The sequence below is a fragment of the Oncorhynchus nerka genome, linkage group LG4, assembly GCF_034236695.1.
Source record: "Oncorhynchus nerka isolate Pitt River linkage group LG4, Oner_Uvic_2.0, whole genome shotgun sequence".
In the NCBI taxonomy this organism is placed as follows: domain Eukaryota; kingdom Metazoa; phylum Chordata; class Actinopteri; order Salmoniformes; family Salmonidae; genus Oncorhynchus; species Oncorhynchus nerka.
The window spans coordinates 48,951,205-48,966,514 of record NC_088399.1 but is presented as its reverse complement, the minus strand read 5'-3'; the positions used below and the strand labels follow the sequence as shown (position 1 = coordinate 48,966,514).

The following is a 15,310-nucleotide window of genomic DNA, read 5'->3' as shown; positions in this document are numbered from 1 at the left end:
CCTCGCAGTGGCAGATCACATGTGACAACACCTGCACAGGATCGGTACATCCGAACATCACACCTGCGGGACAGGTACAGGATGGCAACAACAACTGCCCGAGTTACACCAGGAACACACAATCCCTCCATCAGTGCTCAGACTGTCTGCAATAGGCTGAGAGAGGCTGGACTGAGGGCTTGTAGGCCTGTTGTGTGGCAGGTCCACACCAGACATCACTGGCAACAATGTCGCCTATGGGCACAAACCCACCGTTGCTGGACCAGACAGGATAGGCAAAAAGTGCTCTTCACTGACGCGTCACGGTTTTGTCTCACCGGGGTTGATGGTCGGATTCGCTTTTAACATCGAAGGAACGAGCATTACACCGAGCCCTGTACTCCGGAGCGGGATCGATTTGGAGGTGTAGGGTCCGTTATGGTCTGGGGTGGTGTGTCACAGCATCATCGGACTGAGCTTGTTGTCAATGCAGGCAATCTCAACGCTGTGCGTTACAGGGAAGACATCCTCCTCCCTCATATGGCACCCTTCCTGCAGGCTCATCCTGACATGACCCTCCAGCATGACAATGCCACCAGCCATTCTGCTTGTTCTGTGCGTGATTTCCTGCAAGACAGGAATGTCAGTGTTCTGCCATGGCCAGCAAAGAGCCTTGATCTCAATCCCATTGAGCACGTCTGGGACTTGTTGGATCGGAGGGCTAGGGCCATTCCCCCAGAAATGAACGGGAAATTGCAAATGCCTTGGTGGAAGAGAGGGGTAACATCTCACAGCAAGAACGGCCAAATCTGGTGCAGTCCATGAGGAAGAGATGCACTGCAGTACTTAATGCAGCTGGTGGCCACACCAGATACTGACTGTTACTTTTGATTTTGACCCCCCCCACATCCCCCTTTGTTCAGGGGCACATTACTCCATTTCTGTTAGTCACATGTCTGTGGAACTTGTTCAATTTTTGTCTCAGTTGTTAAATCCTTTTATGTTCATTCAAATATTTACACATGTTAAGTTTGCTGAAAATAAACGCAGTTGACAGTGAGAGGGCGTTTTCTTTTTTTGCTGAGTTTAGGTAGATATTGTGCACCAATATTGAATTTTAAAAGCCTATTTTATTAAATTATGCCCTTTAATATAGACTACATGGAGAATTCAATAAATCAGATTTTTTATATGAATAAAGAAAAATTCTGAATTTTGTCATGTCCCTCCGTGCACCCTCTGTGACTTCCAGGAAGATTTGAACACACTTAACCCTATCCTTTCTCCACGTTTTCACCCTCATTGTAAAGCCCTAGTTATTTTGTTGCTTTGACAGTCTATTGACTCACCGGTGTGTCAGTCTAAGTAACATGATTTAAAAAATCCCCATCCAAATCTGTCAATTTAAGCTAGAGAAATCTGTTGGATGCGTCTCAATCCACCACACCCGCCTATGTTGCACTTCCGCATCTGCGGTAAAAGGTGGCAGAGCTAGAGTGGTTTGTCAGACCACCAGTCGTGCCGAAAATCAGTCTTCTCGCGAAAATGTCTGTCGCGTCACGAAAACGACGTTTTTTTTTTTTAGCTCGGTGTGTTTGGGCTAGCAGTGTGAGCCCAGCAGGAGCTTTCACATCAAACATCCTGCTAGTGGATGAAAAAGCCATTTACTTGGGCCAGGGCTCCTAACAAATGGGGGCAATTTACCCAGTGCAGTAAAATGGCACTCCGCTCCCTTTGCCGAACCCAGCCCTGTTACTTTATATATGATGTTCAACCGGGATAGGGGGACATACGTTGCACATGGTTGGTGTTTGTTTCTTGGGAAAGCTGACGAAGGCCTTGAGGCCGATACGTAAAGCTTAATAAAGAGCAGTGATACTAGCAAGGGCAGTGTGCGGATTTCACTTTTTTTGTTGTCAAAGCTGCAAGTGTTTAAAGGACTGATTACATGTCAGCGCACGCTTGTAAAAAATAAAATAAAAGGGTTAAGGTCTGAAGTGATGTCAGGGGGTTTGTAAAAAACAGACGGGTGTTGATGATGTCACTACGTTCCTATAAAAAACCTTCAGCCCGATGCGTGCGCGTGCCATGAGATGGTAGCTAACTGTGGCTGGATCTATCTCAACACACACAAGTAATACTGTTAGCAAGGTGAACTTATTAGGTAAACACTTTGATATGCAATGATTCATCTCCCATGTAAAAGCTCTTAGAATGGCCAGCAGATGTTGTAGTTTACGGTACAGATAAATGACTCACATTACTGAAACAGCCTGTTAGTCCTTCTTTCCACTCTTGTATGGCTAAATGAAAATCTATTTCAGTTAAACAATGGCATCACACAAACAATCCAGACGAATAGTTGAATAAGGTCCGGGGCTAACTTATACAAATGTCTTAGTTTTGATATATCTCTTATTTGGTCATAGCTCTCTAGCACTTATACCGTTTATAAAATAAATAATAAGATCTAAAACACACTTTTACCATTTATAAAATAAATAATAAGCTCTGAAATACAACGAATGTCTAAACACAATAAAAGTGGATGGAAAAGGAAAAATGGAGTAAGATAGACAAATGGATAACGGACACGGGTGACAAATGAAGTTTAATGGGGTTATAGTCATTCAAAGAGTTCAGAGTTCAAACAGTCAGATGGTTATATAGGACAAAGTGCAAAACCAGAGACACTTTTGTGGTCATAAACCACAAAGAACATTAAACAAACCATTCCTCAACCTAATACAAATCACCTGGGCTCATCACAGTTCTGGCATGTCTGACACATAATATTGGTGACCAGAGTCATATAGGCATATACTGCCTGTATATGGCTCTGTTGGTGACCTGTTTCTTTCACCAGGATTAGATTCTGGTTTTTATTTGGGAAAGCATTGGGCTATATACCCCATTTCTTCAACAATCTGCTAACACCTTCAATGGGGATTTAGCTGGGTGTTATTCTCTTTCTTCCTCTCTCTTTTCTCTCTCGATCTTATCACTCGTTTCCCTCTGTTAGTTCATTGAGATCAGTGTTACTCTGCTGGGAGAGTAAAAGTGACCTCAGTCTGAGTCATTGACACAATGTCCGTAGAGTATCAACTGTCCTGCCCTGACACACACACACACACACACACACACACACACACACACACACACACACACACACACACACACACACACACACACACAGAGAGAGAGAGAGAGAGAAACACACAAACAGACACGCTCTGGCCCTGGGACAATCACAGATTCAGAGATGCTGGGTGACTGACGGACAGACACACAAAGTTCTGGTGGATGGTGGACAGACAGACAGACAGACATACAGAGAGACATTGGTAAAGAAAGTTGCCGCATGACAGGGAGAAAGGGCAACAAGTGTACTGTGGCGAGGGCTGAGATCCTATTGGTCTGCCGTCAGCGAATGGGAGCGCTGCCCGGAGGAGCACGTCACAGAGTGCTAGTTGTGGAGGCAGCCAATCGCTTCCCTATGTAGATCCTGCGAGAGAAATATACTGCTAATAATGAAGGATGCACATTTACCTCCTTGTTGTATAAAAACAGATTGCTGCTATTAGGAAAGACATCTATAATTTAAAAAAGCACCAGGTGCTGGTGGTCATATAGTAGGTTACTACATTATCATTACTAAGACAACCTGTATCTCATTATCTCTTAGTGTCGGTAGCTTATATGTCCTGTATTTATCTATTATAGTGCGTGTATATGCTTTCGACTATGTGTGTGTGTGTGAGTGAGTGAGTGAGTGAGTGAGTGAGTGAGTGAGTGAGTGAGTGAGTGAGTGAGTGAGTGAGTGAGTGAGTGAGTGAGTGAGTGAGTGAGTGAGTGAGTGAGTGTGTGTGTGTGTGTGTGTGTCTCTTACCCTACTCCCAGTGTGAGCAGGTGCGAGGCAAGCAGTGAGGGGATGAGGATCATGAGGACGTCAGAGGAGAATAGGCCTCTTTTCATCACCTCACTCTTCCTTACGCTCAGAGAGCCCGACTGCTGCTTCGGGTGCTGGAACACAAACTCCCTGAGTGCAAGAGAGGCATAAGGCAGAATCGAGAGAGAGGGAGGAAAAAAGCGAGGGAGATGGAGGGAGAAAGGGAGACAAGGAAGATGAAGAAAGAAAGAGTTGGAGAAAGGGGAACATAGAGAGAAGAAAACACGCTTTGTTCCTCAAGATAAAAGGAGATTTCTCAGGAGAAATTCTAGTTCTCATATTTTCTCAGAATATTTCAAGAAAAGACTGTGAGCTGTTCAGTAGCGCCATAACATGAGAAGAAACATACATTCATGTACATTCATGTAAAAATAAAATGAAACTATGTGCAAGACTATCATCTGTCATGTTTAGGTGTAACAGAGAGAGATATCTGTCATGTTTCAATGTTACTGTACAAGATTTCATTCATTATGTATAAAAAATAATGACTACATTCCCTATAGCACATCCACAGGCTCCTCACGGGTCAGTACTTGTTATAGGCAGCCAAGTACTTGTGTAAATTAGTGTTTATTTTATTTAACGTTTATTTAACTAGGCAAGTCAGTTAAAGAACAAATTCTTAATTACAATGAAGGCCTAAAAAGGAAACTTGGGGTGAAATGATTCACTGAGACATGGTCAATGTAAGGTAAATGGAATTAGAACGAATTAGAATGAGAATTAATTCGGAGTCGTTCCAATTCTATGCGTAGGTTCTTACTTTGGTGGAAGGTTCTCGGGCCGACTGGACCAGTCCCATACCCACTCGGAAATGAGCCTCCTTTCCCCTTCTTCTTCGGACTGAGATGGAGAGGGGGAGGAAGAGAGAGGTAGAGAAGAGAGGGAAAGTTAAATGTAAATTATCAATTACATTTGCCATCATGTTTTGACTAAGAATGGCGCTGCAATGTATAGCAGCCGTTTTACCGGGCTCCAGACAAATTCTGCTATTTTCAGTTTTTTTTGTGCTAAATATGAACTTTTTTTGTAAATAATGTTTCCGCCATCATTTCCTATGACCCGAAAATAGCTTCTAGACATCAGAACAGTTATCACTAACATTGATTTGGATGAAAATTTCCACTTCAATGAGGCGGAGGCGCAGGACATACTGCTGACCCCAGACCAGGCCCTAATCCCCGTAAGAGAGGCCGACGTGCGGGCACCCTGACGAAACTACGTTGGCGAGTACATAAACCCTCCTTGTATTGGAGAATGTACAATCACTGGGGAACAAACTGGACGAGCTCCGTTCAAGACTATCCTCAATACGGAAGTGGTCAGATGAAGCTAAGCTACAGGACTGTTTCGCTAGCACAGGCTAGGATATGTTCCGGGATTCCTCCAATTGCATTGATGAGTATACCACATCAGTCACCAGCATCATTCATAAGTCAATCGCAGACGTCGTCCCCACAGTGACTGTATGTACATATCCCAACCAGAAGCCATTGATTACAGGCAACATCCGCACTGAGCTAAAGGCTAGAGCTGCTGTTCTCAAAAAGTGGGACACTAATCCGGACGCTTATAAGAAATCCCACTACGCGCTCCGACGAAACATCAAACAGGTATTCACAGGCATTCACGTCAAATCCTACCACACCGGCTCTGACGCTCATCGGATGTGGCGGGGCTTGCTAACTATCACGGATAACAAACTATCACGGAAATCCAGCCACGAGCTGCCCAGTGAGGCAAGCCTTCCAGATGAGCTAAATGCCTTCTATGCTCACTTCGAGGCAAGCAACACTGAACCATGCATGAGAGCGCCAGCTGTTCTGGACGAGAGCGCCAGCTGTTCTGCATGTGTGATCATGCTCTCCGTAGCCAATGTGCGTAAGACCTGCAAACAGGTTAACATTCACAGGGTTGCAGGTCCAGGCGGATTACCAGGACGCATACTCAGAGCATGCGCTGACCAGCTGGCAAGTGTCTTCACTGACATTTCAACCTCTCCCTGACAAAGTCTTTAATACCTACATGTTTCAAGTAGACCACCATCGTCCGTGTGCCCAAGAACCAGAAGGTAACCTGTCTAAATGACTATCGCCCTGTAGCACTCACATCTGTAGCGATGAAATGCTTTGAAAGGCTGGTCATGGCTCACATCAACAACATCGTCCCAGACACCCTGGACCAACTCCAATTCGCATATCACCCCAACAGATCCACAACACCATCTTTATTGTAGTCCACACAGCCCTTTCCCACCTAGACAAAAGGAACACCTATGTGAGAATGCTGTTCATTGACGACAGCTCAGCGTTCAACAAGCACATCACTAAGCTAAGGACCCTGGGCCTGAAGACCTCCCTCTGCAACTGGATCCTGGACTTCCTGATGGGCCGCCAACAGGTGGTGAGGGAAGGCAACAACACATCCGCCACGCTGACCCTCAATATGGGGCCCCTAAGGGTTGTGTGCTTAGTCCCCTCCTGTACTCCCTGTTCACCCACAACTACATGGCCACGCACGACTCCAACACCATCATTAAGTTTGCCGACGACACAATGGTGGTAGGCCTATAGGGAGGTCAGAGAGGCAGTGAGATGCAAAGAACAACAACCTCTCCCTCAACGTCAGCAAGACAAAGGACCTACAGGAAATGGAGGGCTGAGCATGCCCCCATTCACATCAACGTGGCTGTAGTGGGGCGGATTGAGAGCTTCAAGTTCCTCTGTGTCCACATCAATAAGGATCTATCATGGTCCACACACACCAACAGGGTGAAAAGATTTGGCTTGAGCCCTCAGATAGTAAAAAGGTTCTATAGCTGCACCAGTGAGAGCATCTTGACTGGCTGCATCACTGTAACTACTTGGCATCCGACACAATGCTCTACAGAGGGTAGTGCGTACAGCCCAGTACATCAATGGGGCCGAGCTCCTTGCCATCCAGGACCTCTATACCAGGCGGTGTCAGAAGAAGGCCCTTAAAATTGTCAAAGACTCCAGCCACCCAAGTCATAGACTGTTCTCTCTGCTACTGCACAGCAAGTGGTACCAATGCACCAAGTCTGGAGCAAACAGGACCCTGAACAGCTTCTTTCCCTGTTGGGAAGGGCCCATAAGTAATAATTTCACTGTTAGTCTACACCTATTGTTTGCAAAGCATGTGACGAATAATTGGTGTATTTATTTGATTTGATAACACTGACTTGTGTGGTGTTAGAGATATCTAATAGCAAAGGATTGCTACTGCTACAGTAAAATATGTCATTTGAGTGTTATGTGCCTGCATGCGTGTGTGTGTTTCGTACCTGTATGGTAACACAGTCTGTACTGCTGCTGCCTTCACTGTGGGGAGGGGAAGCAGTGGTCTGCGGAGGAGTCACCACCAGAGGAGGACTGAACAAAGAGAGCAGGTCAACGGGACTTCTCAGTAAAAACAGACATCCATGTGTGTACACACACACACACACACACGTGTGCACACAAACACAGACACACACACACAAACTCACACACACACAGACTTATACACACACACACACACGCACCACACACACACACACACACACACACACACACACAGAGGGGGAGAGAGATTTTTGTGGTGTAGGATACTGACCTGTCTTTACTCCTCTCACACTCAAGCTGTGCCTCCAGCAGGATCCTCTCTAACTCCCCCTGCAGGGCCCAGGAGGCTGTGTCCTGTTGTTGCCCTGTCAGACTATCCCTGCTGCTCACTGCTGATATTAGCTCCTCCAGCTCCACCCATGAGCCTGTGTGTGTGTGGGGGGGGGGGGGGGGGCACATCAGAAATCAGCTCAATGTAATTGAAGAATCCATAGAATCTAAACAAACCATTTCTGGGAAAATTGGAACACACTAAACAAACAACAACACAAAGCGTTATCTATCCAAAATGGAGATGTATGGATAAACCACTTCTCCAGTCTTTTTGGCTCTATAACAAAGAACAAACAGCAAAAACATATACATGATCAATTGCAAATCTTAGAATCAGCTTATATCCAGAACCCACTGGATTCTCCAATTACATTGAATGAGATACAGGTCAAAATACAAACTCTCAAACCCAAAAGGCCTGTGGTGTTCATGGTATCCTCAATGAAATGCTAAAATATTTAGACCACAAATTGGCTATACTTAAACTATTTAACATCATCCTCAGCTCTGGCATCTTCCCCAATATTTGGAATCAAGGACTGATCACACCCCGATCCACAAAAGTGGAGACAAATTTGACCCCAATAACTACCATGGGATATGCATCAACAGCAACCTTGGGAGAATCCTCTACATTATCACTAACAGCAGACTCATACATTTCCTCAGTGAAAACAATATACTGAGCAAATGTCAAATTGTCTTTTTACCGTACAACAGATCATGTATTCACCCTACACACTCTAATTGACAAACAAAATAAACAAAGACAAAGTCGTCTCATGCTTTGTTGATTTCAGAAAAGATTTTGACTCAGTTTGGCATTAGGGTCTGCTATACAAATTTATGGAAAGTGGTGTTGGGGGGGAAAACATATGACATTATAAAATCCATGTACACAAACAACAAGTGAGCAGTTAAAATGGCCAAAAAACACATTCATTTCTTTCCACAGGGTTGTGGGGTGAGACAGGGATGCATCTTGAGCCCCACCCTCTTCAACATATATACAGTGGGCAAAAAAAAAATTTAGTCAGCCACCAATTGTGCAAGTTCTCCCACTTAAAAAGACGAGGCCTGTAATTGTCATCATATGTACACTTCAACCATGACAGACAAAATTAGAAGAAAAAATCCAGAAAATCACATTGTAGGATTTTTTATGAATTTATTTGCAAATTATGGTGGAAAATAAGTATTTGGTCAATAACAAAAGTTTATCTCAATACTTTGTTATATACCCTTTGTTGGCAATGACAGAGGTCAAACGTTTTCTGTAAGTCTTCACAAGGTTTTCACACACTGTTGCTGGTATTTTGGCCCATTCCTCCATGCAGATCTCCTCTAGAGCAGTGATGTTTTGGAGCTGTTGCTGGGCAACACGGACTTTCAACTCCCTCCAAAGATTTTCTATGGGGTTGAGATCTGGAGACTGGCTAGGCCACTCCAGGACCTTGAAATGCTTCTTACGAAGCCACTCCTTCGTTGCCCGGGCGGTGTGTTTGGAATCATTGTCATGCTGAAAGACCCAGCCACGTTTCATCTTCAATGCCCTTGCTGATGGAAGGAGGTTTTCACTCAAAATCTCATGATACATGGCCCCATTCATTCTTTCCTTTACACGGATCAGTCGTCCTGGTCCCTTTGCAGAAAAACAGCCCCAAAGCATGATGTTTCCACCCCCATGCTTCACAGTAGGTATGGTGTTCTTTGGATGCAACTCGGCATTCTTTGTCCTCCAAACACGACGAGTTGAGTTTTTGCCAAAAACGTATATTTTGGTTTCATCTGACCATATGACATTCTCCCAATCTTCTTCTGGATCATCCAAATGCTCTCTAGCAAACTTCAGACGGGCCTGGACATGTACTGGCTTAAGCAGGGGGACACGTCTGGCACTGCAGGATTTGAGTCCCTGGCGGCGTAGTGTGTTACTGATGGTAGGCTTTGTTACTTTGGTCCCAGCTCCCTGCAGGTCATTCACTAGGTCCACCCGTGTGGTTCTGGGATTTTTGCTCACCGTTCTTGTGATTATTTTGACCCCACAGGGTGAGATCTTGCGTGGAGTCCCAGATCGAGGGAGATTATCAGTGGTCTTGTATGTCTTCCATTTCCTAATAATTGCTCCCACAGTTGATTTCTTCAAACCAAGCTGCTTACCTATTGCAGATTCAGTCTTCCCAGCCTGGTGCAGGTCTACAATTTTGTTTCTGGTGTCCTTTGACAGCTCTTTGGTCTTGGCCATAGTGGAGTTTGGAGTGTGACTGTTTGAGGTTGTGGACAGGTGTCTTTTATACTGATAACGAGTTCAAACAGGTGCCATTAATACAGGTAACGAGTGGAGGACAGAGGAGCCCCTTAAAGAAGAAGTTACAGGTCTGTGAGAGCCAGAAATCTTGCTTGTGTAGGTGACCAAATACTTATTTTCCACCATAATTTGAAAATAAATTCATAAAATTTTTTAAAAAATTGTCTGTCATAGTTGAAGTGTACCTATGATGAAAATTACAGGCCTCTCTCATCTTTTTAAGTGGGAGAACTTGCACAATTGGTGGCTGACTAAATACTTTTTTTGCCCCACTGTATCAACGAATTGTTGAGGGCACTAGAACAGTCTGAAGCACCCGGCCTCACCCTACTAGAATCTGAAGTCAAAAGTCTACAGTTGGCTGATGATCTAGTGCTTCTGTCCCCAGCCAAGATGGGCCTACAGCAGCATCTAGATCTTCTGCACAGATTCTGTCAGCCCTGGGCCCTGACAGTCAATCTCAGTAAGACAAAAATTCTTCAAAAACATAATGCAAATATTGCATGCAGAGCAGAATTAGGCCCATACCCGATTATTATCAAAATCCAGAAAAGAGCCGTTAAATTCTACAACCACCTAAAAGGAAGCGATTCCCAAACCTCCCATAACTAAGCAATCAAATGCAGAGAGATGAACCTGGAGAAGATTCCCCTAAGCAAGCAGGTCCTGGGGCTCTGTTCACAAACACATACAGACCCCACAGAGCCCCGGGACAGCAACACAATAAGACCCAACCAAATCATGAGAAAACAAAAGATGATTACTTGACACATTGGAAAGAATTAACAAAAAAACTGAGCAAATTAGACTGCTATTTAGCCCTAAACAGAGAGTACACTATCGCAGAATACATGACCACTGTGACTGACCCAAACTTAAGGAAAGCTTTAACTATGTACAGACTCAGTGAGCATAGCCTTGCTGTTGAGAAAGGCCACCATAGGCAGACCTGGCTCTGTGCACACTGCCAACAAAATGAGGTGGAAACTGAGCTGCACTTCCTAACCTCCTGCCAAATGTATGACTATATTAGAGACACATATTTCCCTCCGATTACACAGATACACAAAGAATTTGAAAAAAAAGAAATTGTGATAAACTCCCATATCTATTGGGTGAAATACCAGTGTTCCATCACAGCAGCAAGATTTGTGACCGGTTGCCACAAGAAAAGGACAACAAGTGAAGAACAAATACAATTGTAAATGCAACCCATATTTATGTTTATTTATTTTCCCTTTTGTACTTGAACTATTACATTGTTAAAGCACATTGTTAACACTGTACATAGCCATAATGACATTTGAATTGTCTCTATTCCCCTGAAACTTTTGTGAGTGTCATGTATTACTGTTCATTTTGCAACCTCTCAGTAATGTTGCATCTGAGAGAAGAGCTAATCCTGGATCATTCCAAAGTTTACATTTCAGGTAATCTTATTCAATCACATTGAATCTCCCAGAATAACTTTACTGAAGCCTAATTCTGGAAGGCTAAACCAGGAGGAAGGTAAAACCAACACAGCCTATCAGCCTATCAGCCATGCAGGTGGAATGACACAGCAGGAACAGACAAAAAATAGACAGACAGATTCTAAAGATATTGTAATTGTTTGTTGTTGCTCATTCATTACAGTAGATGGGCTAATGTTAGGACACGAAATGCAGAGGGGCTACCCCAAAGCAGGATCGACGAGTTAGCCAGCTAACTTGCCTAAATATTCAGAATTATTTTTGGGGGGGAAAGATAAGCTTGAAATGGGCATGGTCTAATTTATACGTTTAGCTTTGTTAGTGAACCAGAAAATCAACAGTTATTTCTCATGGTTTATCAAACATTGCTGGCTGACTCATTGATCCTTCTTTTTAGTAAAACCCTTAGGTCTGTGTTGCTGTTGTTGTTGGACATGACATAGGTATTCGGTCCCCTTTAAAGTTGCAATCCAGGATCTTAAGCACAACAAATTGGTAACATATAGTACACATGGGATTCACCATACGACTTGCACAAAAAATATATATATGTAGGACGTAACGTATCATACACAATTTGATGACATAGTACACAAAAAAACGGGAACCACTTTTGGCTTGTGAGCATCACCTTCAAAACTAATGGCTGAAATTATTCAAGAGTACATTTTTAAGCAGACAGGACATCCCATTCCTGACATAGTATTAGAGAAGACCCAATGACTTACTGACATAAGGGCATTTGTAACAGCGAATGTTGTGTTTCCCCCTGGTCCTTAGTTTAGCTTGAGTGTAACACACACAACAAACAGGGACAACCACACACAACACACACACTAACACAAAAACAAACAGGGACAACACAACCACACACAACACACACACTAACACAAAAACAAACAGGGACAACCACTGACACAGCCTGACAGAATGATTATGTAAGATCTTATTTCTGTATGAGATTAGCCACCCTTTACTCTCCTGTCTCACTCTCTCTTTCCTCTCCTGTCTCATTCTCGTCTATTTCCTTATCTCTCATTCTATCTCTTTCTCTCTGCGGAATGCAAACATCATCACCTGCTCTCCTCCTCCACACATCCTCCCATCCCCTATTTTTGTCTCTTCCCATTTATTATTTGCTTTAGGGTAAGTGAGAGATCATATAGACAGCAACAGTGGAGAGGGGGGTGGAGATGGGGAAAGGGGAAGGGAGGGCAGAGGGCAAACTGTGCCATTGCCCTAGTTTTCCTCCCAGAATGAGAGAGAGAGAGTCATGACATAACCACTGGCTGCCAGCCTGCTCGTGCTCTCTCTCTCTCTCTCTCTCTCTCTCTCTCTCTCTCTCTCTCTCTCTCTCTGTGGCCTTGACCAGGCTGCACTGCAGCAGCACCCAATGTCTGTCAATAGCCCAGTATCCTTCCATAGAAGTACTGTAGTGCATATCAGGTGTATGTTATGTGTGTTAATATAGGCCTAGTTCTTGAAAAACAAAGCACAGATGTGTCGTTGTGCCAAAGCTTTGTGTATGTCCTAGCTGTGATATTATGAAAGCTATACAACATCCCCCATGTGCTGTAGAGGCTATAAGCAAACTGTACAGTGAGCTATAAGCTCCAGGTAAATCTCCTGGGCTTAATTGGCTTAGTGATATACAAACTGGTGAGTCATAAAATCTGTTTACAGGATGACCATGTCAGTGGCAACAACAATGATACCTTCAAAATGGCATACTTACATTTCTCTCCCTAACATGCCCATTTTCTCACAAGTCCACGTTAACCATGCATTAGGTCGTGGATAATGACTATAAATAACCGTTGTCCATTAATACATTTAAATGTGATAAACAAACTTATTCTGGTGAAAGAGGTCACTGTTCATGCATCATTAATTGATTGTTACTAAAAATAAGCATTGTAGGCCTAATGAGGACGAACATAATAATTTATACATCAATAATGTTATTTTCCTGATGGACCCCTCTTGGAATTATTTATTTAAATGTTAGCCTAGAAAAACAGTTGAACATAGTTTATCCCTAGGGTATACACAGAGAAAGAGTCATCATAGGGCAGTTACAAGGCTTTTTTTTATAAACATTTCATAGTTACTACAGCACAAATCAATCACAATTGACCCGACTTTGCATTGACCCAATAACGATCCATCGCCCCAAAACCCTTACCGTACAACGCGTCCTCTGGAGTCGACGAGCCTGACATGGTTAGTGGCTGAATGGTGGAGAGAGATTCTGAAACGGACAAAAACGCAGTGTGGAGAAAACCGTGTGTTATAAACTGTCTACAGTATGTCGCTTTCTCGTGTATTGTTGTTGCCTTAGCGCGTAGACGGTGACGTACTGCGCGCAGTTATCCCTCCCTCCCCATGTGCAGGGCATGTCGAGGTAAACAAAACCGACTGAAGCTCAACAGCAATTTAATTAAGAGCCACACAGCAATTTAAACTAGCTGACAACACGTGTGTGGTGGATTAGAATGCAATAGATACTCCCATTAACATTTGACATGAATTTCAATGGCCTACACATTGGAAAAGTGTCGTTCTTTGCAATGTTTTGAAATGTTTACTCCACACACTGATATGTGTACCCCGCTTGAACCGTTTGCCGTCTGTAATTCGTTGCGTCAAATGAAGGGGCTTGTGAGTTGTTGTGACAGTTTGTGGTGGATGGACAGTGACTCATCTATTTCGTTCCATTGAGAGGAAGCCCGGCAACTAGTGACATCAGCACTCCGCGGGCTCAGGCTCATTCTGCCTATGAAGTAAGTGCATGTTGTTGTGTCCGTAGAGATAGCACAGCACAAGGGCGTGGGTGCCATGACGCACAGTAGCTCCTCTCAATCCATGTTTTTGCACTTTCCTTCTCATGATTGTCCTCTTCAAAGAAACGCACGCACGCTGCAGTGGGGTGGGGGTGGAGGAAGGGATGAACATCAATAGATGAAAGACATCTCTTATAAGAAGAGTAGATATGTTGATGATTATGTAGGCTATTATGAACCTCTTCAGTTGATGTTGTTGATGTTGCTTTGTGTCCGTTATACAACTGGTTGTCCTGCTCCTTATAGGCAACACTGCCACCTGGTTGTCGCAGCTCCTAAAGATGACTACAGTATCTTTACTGCAGGCCCTTACATTAGGCTACAGTTTTCACAACTCGCCAGGCCTATAGAATACTGTACTCGTGTTTAACATGTTTTGTGCAGTCAGACACTTTTTACTACCGCATTAGCATTGCATTTTTAGGAACAATGCAATTTGTATTGATTCAAATACAGCAGTCATTGTCACAGAAGGCCGTAAATGCTGAAGAATCAGTGTTTCTCCCGTTATGGTGTTTTGCTTTCCGTCTCTGGCCAACCCTTCGGGCCCAACCCAACCCTGGCGCCAACGATCCACAAGTTACCCCGTGCCAAAACTAGGCCTATGACACTGGCTTTCACAAACTATTCCTTTGACCCCCCCCCCCCCCCCCTATTGGTTTAGCTTTGTTTCTCATCTCATCTATCCTCCCGTTCTGCCCTGAGAAAGTCATTATGAGATACAATCGTACAGAAACCCAGAAGTTACCCATTCATCAATGGAATTTAAGATCTCTGTGACAATGTTCCGTCTTAGACCACGTCTCTGTGTCATAGAAGATGAGATGCATTCTGGGATGCCCTGCTCTTAAGAGTCCAGCAAATGACCGTCTGTGGTGCTAATCCATCATGTTTTACGTTCGCAGATAGCGAAATAATACAACCTTTTCAGGTAATGGCTACGGTTAGATCCTCCCATTAGACAATGTTCCCGATTCTACCAGACTGCATTAGGAGATGATTGATGACTTGATCTGAGTCGGCACTAAAGGCTTCTGCTTAAAAGTCGCTTTTGTAGCCGGCCAGACGTGACTGGCTTG

General features: G+C 43.9%; 1 protein-coding gene across 1 annotated transcript; it reads right to left on the bottom strand.

Annotated features, from left to right (window-relative positions):
* Window positions 1–2,571: 2,571 nt before the first annotated feature.
* On the bottom strand, window positions 2,572–13,824 carry LOC115126837 (BCL2/adenovirus E1B 19 kDa protein-interacting protein 3-like). Its single transcript, XM_029656479.2, has 6 exons — window positions 13,574–13,824; window positions 7,547–7,700; window positions 7,236–7,323; window positions 4,695–4,774; window positions 3,869–4,018; window positions 2,572–3,484 (listed from the first exon to the last, which is right to left on the bottom strand). The coding sequence occupies exons 1-6, from the start codon at window positions 13,608–13,610 to the stop codon at window positions 3,436–3,438; spliced, it is 558 nt and encodes a 185-aa protein (XP_029512339.1). The 5' UTR covers window positions 13,611–13,824; the 3' UTR covers window positions 2,572–3,435.
* Window positions 13,825–15,310: the final 1,486 nt, after the last annotated feature.